Here is a 23826-nt window from a genome sequence, read left to right as displayed (position 1 = left end):
TATCCTCCTCCATCAGATAAGATCTTAACTTAGACTTGTGAATAGGGACCTACATGTGGACAGGCACCCAAAGTAAAAAAAAAAAAATGTTTGATACACTGGAAAATATTTTGTGGGTTTGTAGTTATGTATGAATAAGAACATTTACAAAGGAAACGTGCCATTAGTTCCTCTGATTCCTGATGGATGGATTCTCTCTACCTGAACTTCATAGAGGCAAAACAGCTAAGTAATAGTTGAATATTCTGTCTTTAACTGCTTCAGCTAGACACAAAAGAAACTTTTGCTGTTGAAAAGTGTGTTTAGGACATACACCAGAAAAAAAGCATAGGCAATGTCATTAATGGCATAAATACATTTTTATCCATGGCTTTCAAGCAACTTGTTAATTTACCTGTTAGTTGTAGGGCATTAATTATAAACAGAGAAAGATACAATTCAAAGAATGGCATTTTCCCCATGGTACTTGTGGTTTTGGCTTTGCTACAGGAGTCAGTAGTGGTGGTATTGAATAGCACTGATACAGATGAACTGAGAGTCTAAATAAAGAATGTTTTTGGAAGATAACATTTGTATCACTGAATTAAATTAGAATTCCACATGCAGCATGCACATTCATGTCAGCTGATGTGCAAAATTATCCTAACTTTTGGGTTTTTCCCCTCTCCCCAGGCAGTGCATTGCTCCACAGCCCCATGCTGGACCTGGACAGTGATGTGCGTCCGTCGCCCATCGGCCATCTCGGTCAAACTGCATCACTGAAAAGGGGCAGCAGCTTTCAGTCTGGCCGTGATGATGGTAGGCATCTGTTCTATTTGAAAAAAAAAAAGCTGCAGATCCCACTGTCCACTCTGTGGTGTAGTCAAAAAGCCCAAACAAAAACCCACATACTGTGTGTTTGTTTTGAATTGTCACAAAATACAATTCTTTCTTCTTATACACCATTGTTGCTTACTGAAGAAGTCCTCCATGTTTTCTGCAAGCAAAGAGCAGTTCATAAAATTCAAGTTCAAGGTTTGCTTCTTAGAATGTAGCTAAAGTAGTAAAAGTATTTTTTTCTACAAGACCAGATCTTTTCTCCTGCATGCATGGCCACCTACTACCTACTACATTTTGCTTGTTATACCTTTTGTGTGTTTTTGCTGAGATGGTTGGTTGTCTTTGCAATTGCACCTTCTGTGTCTTCACATATCTGGCTCTCTGATTCTTTAAACCCAAAAAGGGAAACAAAATGTTTGACTAAGCTCAAGCAGTCTGTCTCTCCACAACCTGCTGAGGCCTTCTGTGTTTTGTCATCAATACCCTTGTCCAAACAACTTCTTCTCAGGAATCTTTCAGTGATGACATCACAGGAGACAGAAAAAAAAGCTTTTCACAGAATAGATCATTCCTTACTGAAATAGCTGTCTTACCCTTGTCATTTCTCAGCCTAAAGCCTTGCATGGAGGTGATTAACAAGTGTTACAAAGCAAAACACTAAATTGCTGGTTGTTTTTGAATGCCATCCACTAACAATATGAATACCACACTTAATGTAGCAAGCAACACCCAAAATCCAGTTTATTTTTAAGTTGTTTGAATTCTTTTGCATGAGCAGGGACTAAATTGCATATATAACTGACAATTCCACTTCAGTTATTTTACTTTTAAAGTCTTAGTTATAGATCTGTTACCTTTTACAAACTGAAAAAGGTAAAATTTCAGTAAGTTTTGCATATTCTGTAGACACCCATTTATACCAAGATTCAAAGGAAAGCTGGAGAATTGGAGCACTTTAATAATCCATCCCAATAATAGGTGCCTCTGACTTGAGTTCCTTGGTGCTTAGATGCACATGACCACCCATAACTCTGCCATCCTTGTTCTTTTCTGAGTGGAGAGACAAAGCAAACCTACAATTTAGGATGCCTGTGCAAGAGCTCCCATTCCAAATGTGCTGTGTTCTGTCTTCAGTTTGTTTGTGGATCTTTTTAGTCTTTGGTGAAATTAGGGAATGGCATCTCTGGGCTTTTTTATGATTTGGTGTGTTTAGAGCTTTTTTTTCTCCAATGTGTTTGACAGTGATTGTCCAAGATATTGATGAAATAAATTAGTATGAATTCAAAACTGCAGTGTTCAAGTAACATTCAGCTCTTGCTTGAGCATATGTTCATGAGAATATGTAAACAATAGGCAATAGCTCTGGTTTCCTCTTTAGAATGGTATAGCAGAGATTATAAAATCAATGGAATAAGATACAGATTGGAGCTTTCTCTTGTAACAAAGTAAAAATATCCTGAATTTATGGCCATAAGCTTTTGATATGATGTGCAGTAGCTTATTCAAAGAGGTATCTGCTGTCTGCAGGCTTGGGACTAAGCCTGAAATATTCTTCCTTGAGGGGAAAATAATTTCAGAGATGAAGTAAATCTTGCCAGTATGTTGCCAGTTACCAATAGACATCCCTGGTTATAACCTTGGATTGGTACTGGAGCTTTTGGCAAAGATGAAGTGGTTTCTCAAAAGAACTGAATTTTTTTCATTAGAAGTTGGGGTCTGTAGAAGTTCCAGAGCCTCTGCTGCTATAGCTCTGTTGGCACAGCTTCCTGGCATTGTCACAGCTTGTTAATGAAACTTTTTCTGCCACTGAGTCTAGACCAGTTCTCTGGCAGTCATAACCAAGCTGGTGAAAGTATCTTATCTGTCTCCACACTAGGAGCTTTTCTAGTAAAGCTTTGATGTTTCCATGCCTCCTAAAGAGGTATATCACTCTCAGCATAGTTGCACTTGAGTTATGTCAGACCCTCTTTCCAAATATTGGACTTCCATTATGATTTTATTTTCAAATACTAATTCAAAATGCCTGAACTTTTTGGCCATAAGAAGAAATGGGTAGGGCAGATGTTCTATTCTCCAGTAAAGAAGTGGAGCAATACATGATCCACACCTCAAGAAATGGAAGCTGCTGAAGGCAAGCTGTACTTCAAGGAGATTCAAGACTGTCTACCAACACAATGAAACAGTGAGGCTCTGGTGAAGCCTACTAGTATGTAATGTGCTATTAGGCAGCTATTTTTGCCTAACCCATGAATTCCTGCTGTGTGTGGACAACATTCTGTAGCAAAGTAGATATAAAAAGTGCTATTCCATGCAACATTTTTCTGCATTTCCACAGTGTTACATAGGCTGATATCATGTATTAAATGTATTATTTGTACAAGACCTAAGTTTATACATAAAAAAAACCACCACATCAACAAACATGTCATTTTCAAGTGTTTTGGGGGCTTTGGTGATTTGGTTTGGGGTTTTTCAAAAAATATATGATTTCTTTGTCCATGTGTTCCAAAGCAGACTGTAGTTCCTGAATTGAAATACAAGTCTCTTATCACTGTTGTGCTGATACCCTGTTTTGTTAAACCACTGTAATCATGATGGTTTCAACGGAGAACATAGATGGTTATAGAAGAGTATTTCACAGTTTCCTTTATTTTCTGTGTTAATGACTACATCTGCCTCTGTTCAGCTTTCTCTTTACCCCTTTTCACCCATTGCAGAGGAAACTGAAAAAAGTAATCTGTTACCAAGATTTCATTTGAAACTTTTGTAATACTTGGTTACTTTCACGTTACCTTACATTTTAAAGTGGTTTGAAGACAGAAGACTGTCTGAATGGATTTTTAGGTGGGTTTTCTTAGATACTCCCACAAGGGGAGCTATTCTGTAGATACTGTCATAGTGCTGGCACCTTGTAAGCATACAAGAGGAGAAGAAAGAGCCTGTATGTGTACAGATTGTGTACACATATTTGGACTAGGGTTTAAATTATCTTATTTTTACCCAAAAGGATTTATATGTACTGTATAGTCACTTGTGAAATACAGTGGAGCAGAAAGCTAGTAGTGCATTCTTGTTATTTTTTAAAATGTTAATGTTGCTTTTTCCATCCCCTCTCTCCATTTTAGCTTGGCGATACAAAGCTCCTCAGCAAGTTGTATTTGTTGAAAAGTTGACAAAACTTGTTGTAAGTCAGCTGCCCAACTTCTGGAAGCTCTGGGTTTCCTATGTGAATGGAAGTTTATTCAGTGAGGTATGGATTCTTCTATATAAAGGACTTAAAAGTAACAAAGGTCTGTAATAATTATATTTGAAATATTTCACTGGTAGAAGTAATGACTTATTTTAGTAAGAGATTTTTCTTTTTAAAAGAACGTAAGCATACAGTGGAATTACCTTAAATTCAGACAGTGGGTATTGTGTGTGGCTGTGTCTGTGTTCCAGTTGCTGGACTCAATAATATCTGAGTACTTTCACCTCTTACTCATAGCTGGCCCTTCACTGGTGATCTGAAGAATTAACACATTGCATGAAAGGTAGAGATATGTAAAAAGCAGAGTCATACAGAAAAAATATTGCTTCCTTTCTTTGGAAAAGGAGTACTCATTTCTTGAGTTATAAGTATTTGGAAGTGAGGTTAGGTTCAAGATCAGAGATGCATAATAACCAAGGCACTTAGCAAAATTCACAGACACATTATAGGGAGTCTAGTCTGGAAGATTAGTCAGCTGCAACTACCTGTGCTAGTACTCATTCTTGCTCAGATGATCTGATTTTTCCTAATCATCCTGATTTGGAAGGGGAAATGCAAAAGTGAGGATTTATGACACCTGCTCTTTTTATATGCACACTCCTAACAGATTTTGAAAGGATATCTCTCAAAATTAATTTTTTATAAATTAATTAATTTGTTGTATACTGTGTTCTGCTGTGTTTAAATTCTGAAGTCATCATGTCTATCTACTATTCTTTGCAGCTTTAGTACGAAAAACAAAAGCCTTTGAGAAAGAACATTTGGAAGCTTTTGTTCTTATTTTCCAAAGAATTAATTTTTCTATGTATTGCTGCTGTTTATAAATCAATATACTATTCTCATATGATGATACTAATAGATACTATAGCCCTTTACATGTTGAACACAATGTACAGAGCATTATAGCTTCAGTGACATAGATGCTAGGTGTGATCCTCATTTTACATTATAAAAATCAAAAGAAAGATATGACATTTACATCTAATGTTCAGTGAAGGAAGTAAAACCAAGAATAAACCTTAGTACTGTTGAGTTTCACAAAAATAATTTATTTCATAAGGGAAATGACAACCTTTCTTTTTGACACCAGTACTATTGAAAATTAAACTTTACTAATTCACCTGTTAAGTTTACTGTGATTTTTTTTCCCTGTGCACAATGAAATAGAAAGCAGTTTCTAGAGAAATGAAGACTTGAACTGTAAACAAGGTTAATAAGTCCTGCTCATGAACATGACTGCAAGTGGAAAATGTAGTGATCTTCTGTCTTGCCTGAACAAAACATTGTTTCAATGTATTAAAAAAACCAGAAGAGGTAGTTTTGTTGGTCTGTAAGGTACATATGTTCTTCTATGTCTGGGCCTAATTCTGAACTTCTGAGAAATGAATCCCCATACATTTGATTTCTTCCACTCCTTTGATCCTTACAGAAGCCCCACAAGTTCTTGGGGAGATAGGAAGGAATCCATTCCTCCTGTGTGCTCTGCATGCCACAGTCAATTGAGGATGAATGCAAGGAGGGGGTGGCATAAGCTGGAAGACTTGTAGAGCACCTAAGAGTATCTGTCATCACAGTGCATCCAAGACTGAAAGTTTGTGTTTTGCTGTCAGTACAGAAACAGTACAAATTTTAGTTGTCCATGAAGAAAATTCTTTTACCATGTTGCATGGTATATATCATCATTCAGGAAGCAAGGCAATTGCTACATTTTTTTAAGAAACATCCTATAGAAAATTGTATACAGGGTTATTTCAGTTAGCTTATTTAAGTCTTCAAGACATTTAAAAAATGTAGAAAGAAAATCTCCACATATGCATTTCAAGATGTATTTTATGTTGTTTAGTGTGTAGGGTTTTGGCAGGGATGGGGTTCTTTTTAGCTCTGAAAGATTAGCTGCATGCCTTAAAATATGGTCAGTTAAGATGTGTGTGGTATTTCAACAGTTTGAAAAGTTGTGTTCTTTGAATCACTCTAGGTGAAGTCACAAATGTGAATAGTAACCGTCGATCTTACCACAAGATAGTTTTGGTCTGTCTGTGCAGGAAAGGTTTAAGACTGGTCTTCAGTAAAACCACTGAAAAAAAAATTGTATCAAGGATCTATGAATTTCTCTTGTTTAATCCAGCTGTAAACCAGTGTGAATTTAAAGTTGCTGTCTGAAGTTTCAAGGAATACAACTTAATTTCTTGTTAATGCTTTAGAAGAGGGAAGTAGGAGTTAAATACAGCAATAATTTGAAGGTTGTTCTCCTTGTCTGAAATGGCATAGTTCAGAGCTTTAACATACAAGAGTTTAATAGCTATGTATTTTCCAAAACTGTTAAGCAGTTTGATTTTTCTCTAATTTTTGCTCACTTTTAATTATTTATTGTATTTTAAAAAATCTTAAATGCTTTAACTAAAGAAGGATTTTGAAAAATACAGCATTTGAAATTAATCATTTGCAAGTAAAGTGATTGTCTTTGAGGACACTTCTATCATGTTATTGCACTCCTTGTCCAGTAGATGTTGCTGTACAAACATAAAATAGGAGATTTTCTAAGTATAAAATTCGACATCTGCGCTTCGCCTAGGATTTGAAATAACTTTTTCAATGTCATTTACTGAGATCTCAGTACTCTTCACAGAAGGGTAGAACTACAAACAGGAAGACTATTAGTCAAATCATGTTTTTCTTCAACTGTAACTGTCTCATGCAAAGTGTACTCATGTTCCGCTGTTCTCAAAGAAGTGACAATAAAGGTGCTGCTTATTTTGCAGTCTCTTTTCCAATTAGTTGAATTCTATTAGTTAATTAGTTGAGCATTAGTCAATTAGTTGAGCATTGTTACAAAATACAGCTCCTAAACTAAACAAAAACCCTGCAGCACTCCCTCTCACATCATACATTTCCAAATTGCCTTCATTCCAAAATTTGTCTCCCACTTCACATTGATGTTTTTCTCTGGTCAGGTTCCATACTAAAAAAATACAGTTTCTTCATGTAAACTTGATGCAAAAATTGACTGTATATGTTTTAGATCTCACTAACACTGCAGTGAGAAAACTTTAACCTCAGGAAGTTTGTACTGCTTGAGCTACTCTTATGCTTGTCTCTGACTTTGTCTTAAGCACACATTTTTCCTCAGAGTTAAACATAAGAGTACTTATCTACAGTAAATTGAGTTTGTTGAGGTATATATAGTCTTTGCTTACTGAAATGCCCTGAGTTGATTTTTATAATTACATCATAAGCTTACCAGTTTTCACTTCTTCACTTTGAAACCCCCTTTTTCAGAATTATTTTAACAGTGGTTATAAGATACTTACACTTTTCAATTTTCTCATTTTCACAAGACTGCTGAAAAATCTGGCCAAATGGAAAGATCAAAGAAAAATGCTAGGCAAAGACAAAATGATTTCAAGGTAAGTAGTTGGGGGAGATGTGGTGGGGAGAACCCTAATTTCTCTCATTTGTCCTTCATGGTAAGATACGTTAGTGTCACCTTGAAAAATAAGATTTCCTAAATAATTTGTGTACCCTCATACCTCCTTTTCCTCCCTTCTCTACCATATGGAGCCCCTGTAAATCCAACATTTCTACCTCTGTTATATAGCAGGTACATGGCTGCTTAAGCATCTTGGTAGAGATTTTTCCTTGATTTTTCTTCCCCTTCTTCTGATGCAGAAAATGATTCAGGAAGTTATGCACTCTCTGGTAAAACTTATACGTGGAGCCTTGCTTCCATTCAGCCTCAGAGAAGGAGAATTAAGACAGTATGGTGGCTGGGAGATGAAATCTGAACTTTCTGGCCAGTGGCTAACACATGTTATCCAGACCGTAAGGTAAATGCATCTCTGGACCCATAAAATCATTCTATTAATGGAATATATGTGCTTTAAGACAAAATGTTTTGTTCATTGTGTTAAATACCCTGAATTTTGAGAATGTTAACATTTTCAAAAGTAGGATTGCAAAAAAAATGGCTTATGTCAGATTTAGGATTCTATGTGCAAGTGTAATTATCAATGCCTCATGGTACAGTCTTATTACATAATAATATATTCATTTTTTTCCCATAGCATCTTATGGAAAAGTTTAAACAAAATATTTGCCTGGCACAGCATAGAGCATAGGCACTCAGTGAATGAAACACAATTTCATTCTTTAGGGTATAAAGCAATTATTTGCTGCATTTGCTACACATCTTCCTATCTTTGCCAAGATGGGTGAAAATATCACGTTTTTCACTGTAGTTATTCTTAGATCACAATTTACCATTACAGTTGTTTAATGGAAGGTGATATTCCTGCTTATAATGTCATTCAGCTTATATTTTTTTATAAAATCAATTATGTACATTTCATTAATTGCAAAATGACTCAGTAATATACAAAAATTTCTGTGGGGCCTACAAGAATTGTCATTACTTTTTGAAAAGTAACTACTACTTTTGAGTAAGACCTGGGTATGATACTGTACTTTTTATCTTGAATTTTCAAAGCAGGTAACAGCACAGATGAAGAAAAGAAAGGGGTATAATCATGTATAGATATTCTTAGTGCAGATGGGGTGATACCCACCTGTTGTCAAGTCTGTTTGACACTTTCTGTCACTCTGTTGTCACTTGAATTATCTGCACTGTAACCACATAGAAAAATATTTCCATCTGAAGTTTGTTATTCTGGCTGAGTTTTATGGAATGCTTTCAATTTAAGAAGGAACTGACTTGATGAAAAGATATAAAGAGAAGCAAGCAATGAGTTTCCCTCAAATTATAAAATTCTAGACTTTAGCACTTGCATGTCTGTAATACTGGCTTGGAAGTGTAAGCAATGGTTCTCTAAAGGTTAGCTGTGCTCCTGCCATCTGAGATAAGATCCTGGCTGAGGCTACAGACTATGAAGACATTTTTTTTCAGAGAATCTCCTTTTGCTTTCCGGGCACTACCCTTGTAATGAACAACTGAATTGAGAGCTGGGGAAATCCTCTCTCCCTCCTACTCCTTTCCCCACCTTGTTTACTTAGTGATGGCACTTGAGCAAAGTGGGCTAGACTTTACTTCAAAGTGATCAAAAGTAGAGAATAAAAGGGGTATCTGGAGAAGAGGAATGGAACATGTCATTGAGTATTGATCAGTTGTGACCAGGTCAGAAGCTTGTGCAAGTGCTGCAAGTAGGTTAATTTTCTAGCCCCCACACTTAGACAGTCTGCGAAATTCTTGTGACTCACTAGTGATGAAGGTGGGCTGTTCCCAAGAGGAATCTCCACATTGCCTAAGACCTTTATTTGTTGCAAAGTTATATAATAGCCTAAGCCTTATTTTCACAGTTCCTAACTAAAAGTCATTGTGAAGCACATGATAGAATTTTATTCTTTTCTGTCGTCTCACAAATGATTTACTGTTTTCTGCTTGTATTTAAGAGTGATAGAACTCACAGCATTAGATAACAAGGAGTTGTCATTACATCTGTGTGATCTTAATTTTTCTGCTCCTTTTTATGTCTCACACAGCTGATATCACACATACATATTTGTGTGTATCACACAGTTGGTAGCACAGTCTTTATCTTGTACCTCATCCTCTCATTGCCCAGTATGAATAGGTGCCAGAGAATAAGTTAGAGCTATGCAATCAAGTGAGCCATTGCTGATAAGATTTTTGTCTTACTATAAAGGTATAAAATGTATGTATTTGGTAGGGTGTATTATAAGAGAAAAAATATGATCTAAGGGATGTGACAGCTGTGTGTTCAGTGGAATCAACTCTAAAGTACAGGGCTTCTGTGTAGACTAAAGTAACTTAAATTTCTCACAGATAGGTATTTTCATTCTTTCCTGGCTGGTTGAGATAGTACAGATTTTTCTAATCTACTAATTCAGTAGTTGTGCTGAGTGGAGAGCAGCCTCATTAATGCCGGGAGTTTGGTGGTTTGTGCCCAATACCAGGGGCATGGAACTGGAGCCTACAGATGGATGATTGGAAATGTTCCACCTGTTTGCTTTGTGCCTTCCTATTCCTCCACTTTGGCACTTCCTTTTACCTGTACTTTGCTCAGTATTAGCAGCAGGGGAGATGGCAGTCACTGCCTTTGAATTGTCCTTGCTTACATATCCAAGAGTTGGATAAAAGTAGTGAACAACCCTCTGTGTCCCTGAATGCAGCTTCAGCTTTTTAGTTGAAAGCTGAAATGCCAATTCTTGCAAGTAGCTGCTGTGTTACTCTTTCTAAAGGAAAAAACCCAGGAATTAATGTCTCAATGTCTCCATCCTCACCTATAGTACCAGTGTTTTGTGCCTGGTGAGAGTTGGAAGCAAAACAGTGAATTAATTTACTCTGCCCATGGTGCAGTATCTGTATTTTGGCTCCTTGAATATGCATATTCTTAGCAATCTGATGCACAGCCACATCACCATTCCTGGCAGCTTAATTGTGGTTACTGTTTTCATGCAAGTAAAAACAAAATCTCAGAAACCCAGTTGTGGATCTCATATTTGACCTAGGCATTCATCTAAAGCAAAAAAAAAAACATTGCTTCTTCTCCAAAAGGATTATTCTTGGATCATAGGACAGGAGATCAAGCAGAGAAGTGTAAAAAGATGGTAGAAAAAAGATGGCATGCTGCTGTGATGGCATTATTGTCATCTTAGAGAAAAATAAATCTGCATTTACAATCTTGTTATTTAAATAAATAATTAATCTTCTCAGAGTGGGATAATTTGTTTTCAAAGATACACTGAGAATGGAGCTGTTGTATTTATATATGCAGAAAATGTCTGCAAAATTCAATGTAGTCATATCAGCTTAAAAACCCTTCAGATTTACACTTCCACCTAACTTCATTTCTTTTCTAGGCTTAGTTCTGAGTCTCTTACTGCACTTGAGATACCCAATGACATGCTTCAAATCATCCAGGATCTTATTCTGGACCTTCGTGTACGTTGCATTATCGTGACCTTACAGCACACATCTGAAGGTAATGGAAGGCTGCAGGTGCCCTTGCTCACTGTCATTCTTTGTGCCCCTAGTGAGGCCAAACCATGATCTGACAGATAACTGTGTTTGTTACAGATGTTGTAGTGGCAGTGCACTCATCTCATTCTGTGGTCTCTCGCAAGGGTTACTCAGATACCTGATTTTTCTGCCAGAAATAAGTAATGAGTATTTTCTTCCCTCAGTCTAATAAATAAAGTAGGTTAGACTTGTTTCTTTTGGGTTGAGACAGTTCTACAATGCAAATTATTTATTTCACGATGCAGCTTTTCCATGTTGGAAATAAAATTTATTTTCTTTCTTGAGAATTCTTCTAACATGAAGAATTAAATAAGCAGTGTCTCATCCCCAAGGACAAAAAAAAAAGCCCAAACAAACAATCCACAGCCCTTTATATTAGTTGTGGGGTTTCCAGGCCTTTTTACTAACATTGTAATCCCCAGGTTTCCTGCTGTGTACACAACTTTTGCCATAAATATCTGGATTGTGAAAGCCAGTAACACATTTTCTAGATCTAGTTTGACTCTATACCATCAGAGGCCATTCTTCTTGCTGTCTTGTATTCAACTCTGAAACTTAAATTTCAATTAAGTAGATCTCCAAGAAATAAATGTCTCTCCTAAAATTGGGGCAGATTGATCTACTAATTCTCTTAGCAGGGCCAAGGATTTTTTTCCAAAAGACTATTTACCCTTGATGTTAAAAAAAATTATGGCTTTTTAATATTACAATTTAGTCACTTTTAATCTTTGGCATATGATTCTATGTAGGCTTAGAGTTTTACTCTAGTCTTAAGTATGCCAAGCATAGGTGGTTATATCAAGCAAGTTTTTAAACTTTTGGTGACAACAAATCATTAGTTATCTATGGTTTATTTGTTACAGTATTGATACGAATTGCGTTCTTGGCTCTTGTTTTATTAAATCCCATTCCACAATTAACTTTTTATTTTCTGCATTAATATCAAGCGAGCTGGCTGAACAAGTTTATACATTGTCTTGTCTCCTTGAAACTCTGTAAAGTACTATCACTATTTCAGGTTTCACATAAAGTATGAGAAAGTCTCTTTTGCTTTTCAGCCCTTGGCACAATTGAGTTCAATTATTTTTTCTTAATGGGGTAAGAGATTTTTTTCCTTTTAATTGTGATATGAGGATGATCTTATTGGACTGACTCCTGTCTGGGAACTCTGAGGGAGTCCTCAGATATCTTGCTGTTTCAAAGCAAGGAAGTATTTAGCTCTCAACCATTTTCTTGACAGTCCTCAGCTTATCCAATCTCTGAGCTGCCTACCTAGCTTCTCCAGCGCAGTGCAGAGAGCTCAAATATGTGGCCAATGATGAAAAAATTTGTTGTTTGATTGGTTTTACCTACTTGTTGCACCAAGGCAATAGCCCAGTTCTTTTTTCACATGCAGAGTTTCTGCTCCTTTTTTTTTCTTCGCCTACTAATGAAAATTGTACTTCTGGAATGTATTTAAGATAGTGGGGATTTTTTTCGGCATATGACGAGGTTAACTGGGCCCTTTAATAAAAAACTCTTATTATTGGGGAACAAGTGAAAGTACAGGTAATGGATATTCTTATGGAGCTATGTAAATGTATCTCAGAAGTAGCTATATTTGCAATATGTAAGTCAAAAAGTCAACTCCTGGACTTGAATTTCCCCTCTCGAATAACTCTGAAATATGAGTAAAGTGCTGATATAAAATTCAGTCTCATCTCTTGCTGCATGTTGTAAGTTGGAAAGGCATTCAGATGTAGTTAGAATATTCAGATGTAGTTAAAATATTCATTAGAGCACTTTGGCTTTTCAAATACGATAAACCTGCCCACACACAGGAGTTTTTTTGTTGTCTTTTGATAAACACCATGTATACACACTGGCCCTGTGAGGCAGTCTGTGTTCTTTCCCTTCTGTATGTGGTCACTGGTCATAAAGGTCATGAAAGACAAATTATGTGAATGCCAGACTAGACAGTGAGATTACATGAATGTATTTGACTGGAATTTGATGAGCAGTGAAGTATGAGAAAGAAATCAGGTGGATTTTATATTTGTATTAGCTAAGAGCAGAATGCAAAAGTGAGCAGCCACAAAAACATGTAAAGGCTGCCCAGTGCAATCTAAGTCCTTAGAAGAATATCAATTGAATTAAGTAGGAAAGTGAACAGAGTCATTATTCTACACAATCCCTTAATGCCTTTTATCCTTACTGAGTCTATACTTGTGTGAGTGTTGCAGACTATGACACTATAACTAAGCTTCTTAATTTAGCTACAGAAAGCACTAAAATTTTGAAGATAGCTTTTACATGCATTAGTTATTCTCTTTTCTTAGATTTTTAGAAGAGATGGTAATTCACTGCAATTTTTATTCATTTAAAAGAGAGTTGCATGATATGCAGGCACTTCTGATGAGCAATTTCTTCGTAGGAAAGCTGTATGTCAAAGCCCCACAAATTGCACACAGGTCATCTTTGTTCTGTTTACACTTCAATTAAGCCCAAAACACGGTGATGATGCATGATGCACGTCATCCACAGAAGAATTGTGTTTTATAGTGCATAAGTTTTGGATTCACATCCTAATAAATAGTTATATAGTAAGCCTGTATAAGTTAACACCTTCTGGGTAGTGGGAGAGAGTGCTTTTTGCATATTTGTTCATGTACTTTTGAAGAAAATCTAGCACCATGGATCCTTGACCCTGAGTTGGGAACCTGTGCCTCTTTTAGAGTTCTGAATATGAATTACATGCTGTCCTTTCTGTCTTTGCTAAAATGCTAGGCAGTTTTTCTTTCATTTTAAATGCTAGAGCGTTACAGGCTAGAGACTTGGATTCTTAGTTGGAGTATTTTATATTGTGATTAAAAATTTACAAAACAAAAACAAACTCAAAGCCTTTGCAATATTCCTTTAATTCTAAGCTTTCCAGTAAACGATGTGCTTCATGCAAGTCCTGCCATGTACAATAGATGTGCTTCTCTGTGTGGTGTCAGCAGACCATGTGTGAGTTCCATTCTTAGTCATTTGAGAGTACTGAAGGCTTTGAAGCTTGTAGTGCTATTTGCTTGTATGCCTAGTCATTGCAGTTCCAGTGTCTGTGGTTTCTTTTCAAGTTCAAGAGTTTTTAATAATTAAAATTTATACCTTCTCTCCCCACCCACCCATCCCATGTTTCCCCTATTATTCTGTCCTACAGATATAAAGAGATTAGCTGAAAAGGAGGACTGGGTTGTTGATAATGAAGGTTTGACATCGTTGGTGGGTATACTTGGTGTCTTGTAGACACTTCCGTTGCTGGATTTTTTCTTTCTTTTGCATGTGTAATGAAAGTGATTTCTACATTCTCCAAAATTTAAATTACTTTGGACTTTATCTGTTCTTGAAAACAGGTTTTTGAAAACAGGTCCTCAGAAACTAAAATGGCATCACAGAAATCAGTGAAAATAGCACTGGTGTTAAGTCACCTGAGGATCTGACTTTTGATTTATTACTTGTTTTAGATTAGAATCAGTGCATAGTGTCTGTAGCTTTATTAAAATATGGGACACTAATTTTTTTTTAATTGTTTGAATGGTTACCTCTTTGAATGGTTTACTGGAGTAAAAAGTCGTACTTGAGGTCACAAGTTCAGTTCACATCAAAATGCTTTATAACTTAGTAGGCACACTACCATGGAATGGTCTGTAGCTGAATAAATAGGTCACTTGTATGTTATAATGAGAAATTGAACTGAAAAGCAACTAATTTAGGATATTGCCTACATGCAAACAACCAATGACATGAAACCAAATTCAGATAAATTAGTGAGACGCTTTCTGGAAATAAACAGTAATGAGTAATGCCTAAAACACAGCAAGCGCGCTGTAGGTGTGACTTAAATACAATCTGCGAAAGCAGAAAAGGCCTGTGGGAGGGACAGTTCCTTTGTGTATGTTATCTAAGGGAATGCTCCACAGACTTTTTTAGTTCTTCTTATTTGCTTCTATAAATACGTGTTTGAAGTTGAGTAGGAGGACATTAAGCAGTCACAATATGCATACCGTAGGAAGGAGTGTTGTTGTCAATTGTAGTACTATAACCAGATTTACAGCTTCTGGTCTTGATTTCAGTTGCTGCTGCTATGGGCAAGTCCCTATCACTTCTGGTTTTCACGGTGTTTATCTGCTGAATGAAGGCAGGGGGGAAGTTCTTCCACAGAAGTGTTGTTTCTTTATGCTTGTGCTGTAGCCTAAGCCATCTTTATTTAAAAACTGCTCAAATAATTTTTGTGCTTTGAAATCACCCATCCATTCCTTGTATACTGTACTTCACTAGATACCTTTTGAGACCATGGTTGAAACATACCAAATTTTAATGGTGGAAGCTGTGTTTTGTCATAGAGAAACTGTTTACCTACTGAAGTATAGTTCATTGGGGTAGTATTAGAGCAAAAGTTAACCAGTATAAAAAAGGACCAGGCAGTCTCTTTGGGGACATTTTAGGCTTGAGGTAGAAACTGTATTTTAAGTTTGTAGAAAAGGTTGAAGACCTCTCTAGCATTTATATTCCAGGCAAAAGATACAGTGAAATACAGAACCAAGTTGGGGTTTGTTTTTTTTTTTTTTTTCAGCTTCATAATATCCAAAGAATCATACATCTAAACAACTTTCCTCTCCTGAAATGTGATGTTTTATAGTGTGGAAGTGAAAACCCAAGAGCAGCACTTTACTGCTGGCCTTCTTCTATTAAGGGATCCAAAAATACTAAATACAGATGGTCTTAGTGGCTTTTTCATGATTTTCATTATGCCATGTGAGCATCAGTTTCCCTATCCACCTCCATCATTTACAGAAATAAAAGTTATTTCTAAGCCTAAAGTTGGTGGCATGCCATAAACTATCTACTGAATGAAAAGCAACTTTACAGGACTTAAAAGCATTTTTGTCCACTCCTCTTCTTTAAGTCAAATCCAGTAAAATGATGTCTCACTTTGCTGGAGCAGTGACTGCTTCACGTTGCCCTGCACAACAGTTTCCTGCCCAATACCAGCAGACACATGCATTAAAAAAATTAGGTGTGGCTTATTGGAGAAGAGAGAAAGACAAGGAAAAAGTGACTAATGACTCTGCTGTGAACTTGTTTGCACTTTCAGGATGAAATTGATACATGTTATCCAAGACATTCAAATTTCAGGTTTGGAAACATGAAGGTAACAACAGGCCCTCAAACCGTTTCTGTTCCATTTGAAACAAATTTCAGTTTGATTTTTTTAGAAACATTTCGTTGAAATACAATGCAGAAATATTGGACATCCCAAGTGAAATTCTATTCCATCCTGGATCAAGGAGTAGAGGAGGGAGCGTGTCAACGGTCATCTGTAATGCTACCACAAAAAGCTCTAAATATCTTTCCTATGCCTTTTATATGAGGCTGTTTGATGTAAAAGTACATTGATCTATGGTAATAATTCTGTAGATAATTTACATAAAAAAGTACATCACTATGAAAGGATCCTCTGGTAATACATGAAGTGTGATTTTTTTTTTCCCTCCAACCCCTTATTTGGAATAATTTGGAAATAAAGAGCTTACTATACATCTTGTGAGTTTTTTATCTATTTGTGTAGTGTATATTTAACATGCTTATCTACAGCTAACAACTCGTTTGACTTTCAGCCATCCCAGTTTGAACAGTGCATTATTCGTTCCTTGCAATCTCTTAAAACTGTGTTGGACTGCAAACCTGGAGAAGCCAGTGTAAGTTTTGATTTATGTTTTCATTTTTGTTCTTCTGAAACCCAATAGTAATTTATGTGAGAAGAACTTTCAGAGAATGATCCAAGGTTATAACTTTCTTCTGTATTTGTTTCCTATATACACCTTTTCACTTGTGCTAGCTTTTAAACTTCTGATTGTGCTTCATTTTTTAAGGGTAATTTGTGGTTATGGGGCAGATGGAACTTGTATTTAAATCCTTAAAGCTGTTCTTCTGGAAAAAAAATGCTACTCATGTACTATTCAGATAGCAGTAGACATTACATCTAAAATAAAAAAGGGAGAGGCTGTTCCTAGGAGTTACTCTTCACTCACTGTTAGATACAAATTACTTGAAGAACTTAAATTGAATTTTTTGTCCCCGTCTGCTCAGTACCTTGAAGCCCTGATTGATTGAAACATTGATATTTCTTTCTTAGGGAGTTTAATACTTTTCCAAACTTTCTTGGGACCTATGTATAGATATTGTTTCTCTCTCCTCATTTACATTAATCTTTCTGACTAGCTGGTCTGTTTTCTTAATGAACATTTATTCAAAAGAATCTGCAGTGAATTCACCTGCACGATGAATCCTTCTTTTTAGGACATGAAGACCTTGAAATATCCTGAGAGCTTTTGCTGCAATTCCATTAGCCAGCAATGACACATACCACATGTGCTGCGTTTTTCTTCCTTTTACTGTGTTATCTCCTCATGCTTATCAAACTGTTTACTGGGACTTGTATTTTCTCTCCCATTTTTAGGATGGAGAAAAATTGAAATTGATCCATAAGAAAACAGTGGCCCAGCAGCCATTTCCTTTAATTGTGTCATCTCTTTAGGGATAAGTTACTCAGGTCTTCCTTGAAAATAAGGCCATGTGAAGTTGTTCTGCTGAAATAATATGCTTGCATCCTCAGGTTTTCCAGCAGCAGAAAACACAGGAGGATGTGTGCCAACTAAGCATTGGGATCATGCAGGTATCTTGATCTCTTTGAAGTATGAAATTGTCAACACCAGTGATGATCAAAAATGTGTGCGTTGTACCTTACCCACCTCCCAAAAGGTAGCTTAAGTTGATGACTCTGTTATTCCTGTGCTACACTCAGGGATTCTGAGAAATGTTTGACTTTAAAAGTAGGTAGAGCTGACTAGCTCAATCCAGTGATGGCAAATCCTGAGAGAGTAAGTGACATATTCAAGTATTTTACTGAATGTGATTGTTCAAGATTTTACTGACAATGAAGCTTCCTGAGTTGATGGCATCTAACATCTATATACTGCAGTCAGAGGAGAAATGCTGGTTTTCATCAGCTGAGGATCTGGCTTTTAATTTCTGTAGCAGAAAACAGTGTTCTTTGTAACAATATCTGATTTTTTTTTAGTTTATTTGAAATTTGGTAATAGCATTCTTTAGGTTTTTGAACCATTTTAATAGTCTCCTCAAATAAAAAATGGGGAACCAAAGCAAAAAAGATTATAGTGAGGCTTCTGCAATTTTTACTTAGAATCCACTGTTCAGATTGAGCACATAAAACCTGTTAACCGTGCTAATCAGCAGATTATCACTGCATAATTTTAAACATGCATCATGAAAATTACTTATCAGGGTTAAAAATTACTATGTTTTCCTACTAGTACGCTATGATGCATGCAAAATAGAAAATACGCGTTCAAAATTTGTAACTAAACGTTACTGTATTTATGTAAGGTTTAAGACAAAACCAGGTGGTGATTGCTCTGCTTTTATTGAGTGTAGTAAAAGTGAACTTGAAAATGTTTTTTTAGTTCTGGCAGAAAATTTATACCTTGCTTTATTATTTTCTAGGGCTTTATAGATTGTTTGGAACAACTGAGCACCAAACCTGATGGTGATATAGATACATCACAGTAAGTAAAAAGAAATAAAATTTATGTGTAGTATTCTGCAATTGTGTGTGCAGTCTTACATTTCACCGGGGTTGTGGTTTTATCCCTTCTGTATTTCATATTTCTTGTGAATACTTTTGCCTCTGAATACTGATGCTTTGAAATAAGAGCAGGTACTTTTTATGTCAAAATGTTGTGTGGCATCATGTAATAAAGATCATATAAGATAATTAATGTTACATTATTTATACTATTTCTACAGTGGCACAAGTTGTGTGCTGCTGTTGAGGCAGATGTGTTGGTTTTGACATGACTTTACATGGAATCAGTTGTACTTGTCACTAAGTAATGTCCAGTCATGGTGAAACATCCCCTGCCTTTCTTTTCTTCCCTTCTGTTTTTTTACTGATTGTATTGGTATTTCTGCTAAATTCATGAAAGTTGTTTGTTCAATAAATTCTTATGAGCCACTTATTTTAGAGATGAAAACAAGTCAGAGTAACCTGAGCTTCCAGGAGTTACAAACATTTGTGAAAAGCCAGAGACCTGGCAAATGTAGCAATATGCATTGGAAAGGGCAAATTAACTCTGGTTTTAATGAAGTTTGGTTTTTTTCCTATTCAGATGACCATTGGCTGGATAGGTGTAAAAACAGAATCTGTAGCAAAACAGAGAAATCATATTAAAGATAAATGCTTAAGGAAGGAAAGGTCTGTAGCTAGAACAGTACTATCAGACCATCAAGCTCCTCCTGCAGTTTTTGTGGGCATATTGGAAAAACTGAACAATGTGGACTGCTTTGTTATCTGGTGTAAGGTGGGGTTTGAAACAGAATTGCATTTCATTCCTTTTGATTGAATCCACCATGTATCACATAACCAAAAGCACTATACTTTTGTGTATACCTACTTTTAAACAATATTCCTAGTCTTTCAGTTGATGTTTCATCTCCAGATTTGTTTGGAAGCATTCATGAAGAATCAAGTCTTTCTTCAGTAAGTTTGGTTTCTTTATCTAAAAGTTGATGTGAAAATATTTCTCAAAGATACAGGAATGTGGCTCTTTTTTATTGTTGCAATACTGTAAATATAGTTTCTTTTGTTTTCTTTTTTTATAGAGAATAATTTTGTATTCTGTAAGCATTTCTCTTGTTGAAAGCACTGATTTTTACAGTATCTTAGTGTACCATGTTAAGGTAACTCATGAAAGTGATATTTGAAAACAGGTCCTCAGAAACTAAAATGGCATCACAGTAATCAGTGAAAATAGCACTGGTGTTAAGTCAGCTGAGGATCTGACTTTTGATTTATCACCTTGTTTTAGATTAGAATCAGTCTGATTATTAGTTACTTTTTGAAACCCACAAAGATACAGATATTCAATAATACTACTTTCCCACAGAAAATTTACTGAGAATAAGTACTGATAATTTGTTTGGCTTGTTTGATTTTGGATTTTTAGGAAGTTGGAAAAATAGTTTTAATATTCTTAATGCTTTGGTTAACGTACTTTCTTCCATTTAAGCAGCTGATGAAAAAATGTAGGTTTTACCTGCAAGAAACCTACTGAGAACCTCTTGTGAAATTAATATTCCTTAGTACAGGTTTTAAATGTTGTCAGAAGCTCAGCTTTGCTGAATTTACAAGAGTAATAAGCATTTCTGCTACAATAAAGACTCACAGATTTCCAAACTGGGGCAAGTTTCTGAATTGTAGACTATAATAACTAGTTCTTTATATCATTTTATTCTTGCAACACACAGATTTGGTATTAATTGTTGACTTGTGGCTTCTTCCTATATGTCATAGGTATAAATGCTTAAAAAAAAGAAATCCTCATTTTAGGCAATGTATGGCTTCTAGGGCTCCATGGTATTATTTTCTTAAGTAAATCGCAAGACATTTTGTCTTCTCTGTCTTGAATGAGAACAGAGAAAGTGAGTGATTGGACTAAGATTGGTCACTGTATTTTTTAAATTCTCATTTTTCAAATAGTTTGCATACTGCCTGATTATAACTTGAAGTAGAAGGCAACTCTCAGTCCTAGTCATTGTATTACTGAAATACAAAACTGTCCAGAGTTCTGGGTCTGAAAACCAATACCATTTTTAATCAGATCAGTGCTGTTATGGTGACTTTACTGTAAAATAATTTTGTTTTCAAAATATTTTCTCAGTTGATTTTTAACTTCCATCTGAGGTAGAAAAATAGTTTGAAATGAAAAGGAGGAGGGGGAAGAGGGAAGACCCAATCTATTTAAATAGTAGTTCTGTCTTGTTTGGTTCTTTGTTTGGAAGCTATATCTTCTATCAAGATCAAGGACAGGCAATTGTAGTATCTCAACTCCAGAATGTATTTGACTCGCTTGCAGTTAAAAAAAATCATTGTAAAACAGACATAAGTTATAACCACCTAGAATTTCTTCAAACTGCTGAAATTATATAATGTAGTTCAGAACCTTCTAGTATTTTAGAGTCGGTGAGTGCATTTGTTCAGTACCTGCTTCCCTTGTTTTAGCCAGCTTCGTGGGAAAGTAAAGATGATCTTCAGTTGATTTTTATGATGGCCATAATTCTTAGTATATTTATGATGGTCATAATTCTTAGTATATTTCTTGAAACGAAGTAAAATCCAGAAACAGCTTCCTGGAAAGCCGTCCAAATCTAATTTTTGTAAAGAAGTCTTAACCACAGCTCTGTATTAGTCATAACTATTCCAATGAATGCTCTGGATCATATAAGAGGACCTATCAGAGGAAGCATCCTGTTCAATCATCATACCTAATATTCATTCATTTCTCAGTAGTTTGTTGACAAAAGTATTTGTAAACCCTACTTTATTTACGAGAATGTTTATTATGCACAGAGAGTCAGTAAAATACTCTATATACATTTACATTGTTGGTTATGATGATACTTCTTTTTTCAACTGTTATGCTCTTTCTTCTCTTAATCTTTAGGAGCAGAGACTTTTAATTGCACTCAGTAACTGCCGTTACCTGGAGCGCCATACCTTCCTAAATATAGCTGAACACTTTGAGAAACATGGCTTCCAAGGCATTGATAAAATAACTCAAGTAAGTGAGAGCCCTGGAATGAAGCATCATTGCTTTAAGGTTTTTATTTGTTTTACCTACTGTGAAAAGTAGGTGCAAGTGTCCAGACATCCAGAATGACTCCTGGGTGAGCCTTCCATGAATAAGTGGGACTCCAAGCATTGGTTGGGCATAACAACAACAAGGATATGGTTCTGTGTGTTCATACAGGGCTTGAGCAGCTGGGATAGAAAATGTGAGCTCTTGTTCAGGACTTGTGTATTCAATGGCAGAGCTTATCTGATTTCTTAGTAACACTGTTTAATGTCACTGTGTTCTCTCAATGCAGAGAGTAAAAGATTGTTATCTCAGGAATATACTTGATAAATTATTTCATCTGGAAATCTGCATTACTGATAGCTCTTGTTCATAAACTAGTTCATGGTTATTTTGTTGTGTTTTGGGGGGGGTTTTTGTTGTTTTTACTTTTTCAAAGAATGAAAATGTCAAAGTGGGTGGCAGTAGCTGTCTCATTTTCCTGCCTTTTTGTAAAGATTAATCACTTCTTATGAGAAATGTTGTGACTTAATCCTTAGGACCATAAAGCTAGTTTATTTACAGAAATATTTGTTGGTTGGAAGTAAAATGTTATCTTTTCCAGTACTGAGTACAGTGTTTCACTCAAACTGATTGTTCAACTATGTAGTACATCCTTAGTCCCAATTATGCCTGAATCTTGCTTGAATTTCTACAGCCTAAGTAGTTTTGAATAGCATTTGAAAGGGATTGCTATGATTTGTGGGGTTAGTACAATATAGAAAATTACTCTGGATATTACCAATTTTTTGCTACTGAGAGTTGAGCTCAGTACAGTTAGAAGCAGCTAAGACATCTGAGACCATTTTGTATGTGTTCAACACCCTGCCTTGCACAGCTATATCAAAGTATTGCCACTAAAAGTTTGATACATTTATAAATTACCAAATTCAGATGTTGAAGGGGCAGATTAATTTCCAATCTGTGTTAACCCTTTGAAAACTCTGACTGATGCAATACTGCATGCCAGCTGGGGGGATCTGGGTAATTAGATAGTCATCATAAGAGGGCAATTTTTGAGCCCTTTATTAATTTTAAATGAGGATGGAAGCTCACAGATGTTTAGAGGGGTGAATTGATTGTTTCAGTTTTTTGTTCTGTCACCTAAACTTCTGAAAATTTTAAATTTATTTAAATATTAGATTTAAAAGTTGTAATAAAGAATTGGCAATTTTTTTAAATACTAGTTTTTATCTGAAAATACTGAAACTAAATCATACTTTTTAATTTTGTCAGCTTTATAAATATAATTTTAAAGTGAGTTTGGTAGTGTGTTTTAGTAAAAAACTATCTGTTCTTACACTGGGTTGTTTTTCTTAAAGTTGCCTTTATTAGTAGAGAAATCATTATTGTCTAATATTCTGAAGTACCGAAATTATAAATGGTAGCCAAGAACATTTCCTTACATGTTTCCTTCATGTTTAAGGATTGAAATTTTTATGGGTATATTTTAAAGCATTCACAAAATGCAGTTGTTTTCTTTGCAAGATAAAGACCTCCTGACATGCAGGAAAAAAAATCATGCCAGTAGACAGTTACTGAATGATCTGCCTGCTTAGGCATTCCTTGTATTTTTCGTGGAAATGTCTACTGCTGAATACAATCAGGAAAAAAATTATACTGGGTAGGATGGACAGATAATATGGAAGTTTTGAAGTTTTTATATACATAATTATGAATTTAAATATGTCAGTAATTGCTGGGTTTTTTCTGAAATTAAAGATGATGTTATTTTTTGGGTAGGTGATTAAATTCTTTTAGTTAATGACTATTTACTATGTTCTTTCTCTTTCCTTTTTTTTCGTTTAATTTTTAGGTTAGTATGGAATCCTTGAAAGAGCTGGATCAAAGACTGTTTGAAATGTACATTGAATTCAAGGCAGATCCGATAGTTGGGTCATTAGAACCTGGCATTTATGCAGGATATTTTGATTGGAAAGATTGTCTCATTCCAACAGGTAAATATCTGCTTATTAAACTCAAATGATTTTAACAGTGATTGATAGGAGCTAAAATATACTGTACAATTAAAAACTTTTTTCTAGTCT

General features: G+C 35.5%; 1 protein-coding gene across 1 annotated transcript in view; it reads left to right on the top strand.

Annotated features, from left to right (window-relative positions):
* The window catches only part of EXOC2 (exocyst complex component 2), a 125383-nt gene that overhangs the window by 65517 nt on the left and 36040 nt on the right, over nt 1-23826 (top strand). The window contains exons 12-23 of the mRNA XM_058802689.1: nt 673-798; nt 3945-4069; nt 7405-7473; nt 7736-7893; nt 10904-11025; nt 14245-14306; nt 16703-16783; nt 17701-17760; nt 18609-18670; nt 19578-19644; nt 21608-21724; nt 23595-23736. Of these exons, the coding sequence (XP_058658672.1) occupies nt 673-798; nt 3945-4069; nt 7405-7473; nt 7736-7893; nt 10904-11025; nt 14245-14306; nt 16703-16783; nt 17701-17760; nt 18609-18670; nt 19578-19644; nt 21608-21724; nt 23595-23736 (1191 nt within the window). The remainder of the gene's footprint in view (nt 1-672; nt 799-3944; nt 4070-7404; nt 7474-7735; nt 7894-10903; nt 11026-14244; nt 14307-16702; nt 16784-17700; nt 17761-18608; nt 18671-19577; nt 19645-21607; nt 21725-23594; nt 23737-23826) is intronic.

Source organism: Ammospiza caudacuta, chromosome 1 (assembly GCF_027887145.1).
Source record: "Ammospiza caudacuta isolate bAmmCau1 chromosome 1, bAmmCau1.pri, whole genome shotgun sequence".
NCBI lineage: Eukaryota > Metazoa > Chordata > Aves > Passeriformes > Passerellidae > Ammospiza > Ammospiza caudacuta.
The sequence above is the reverse complement of the archived record's forward strand: the minus strand, read 5'-3'. Positions and strand labels throughout refer to the sequence as shown.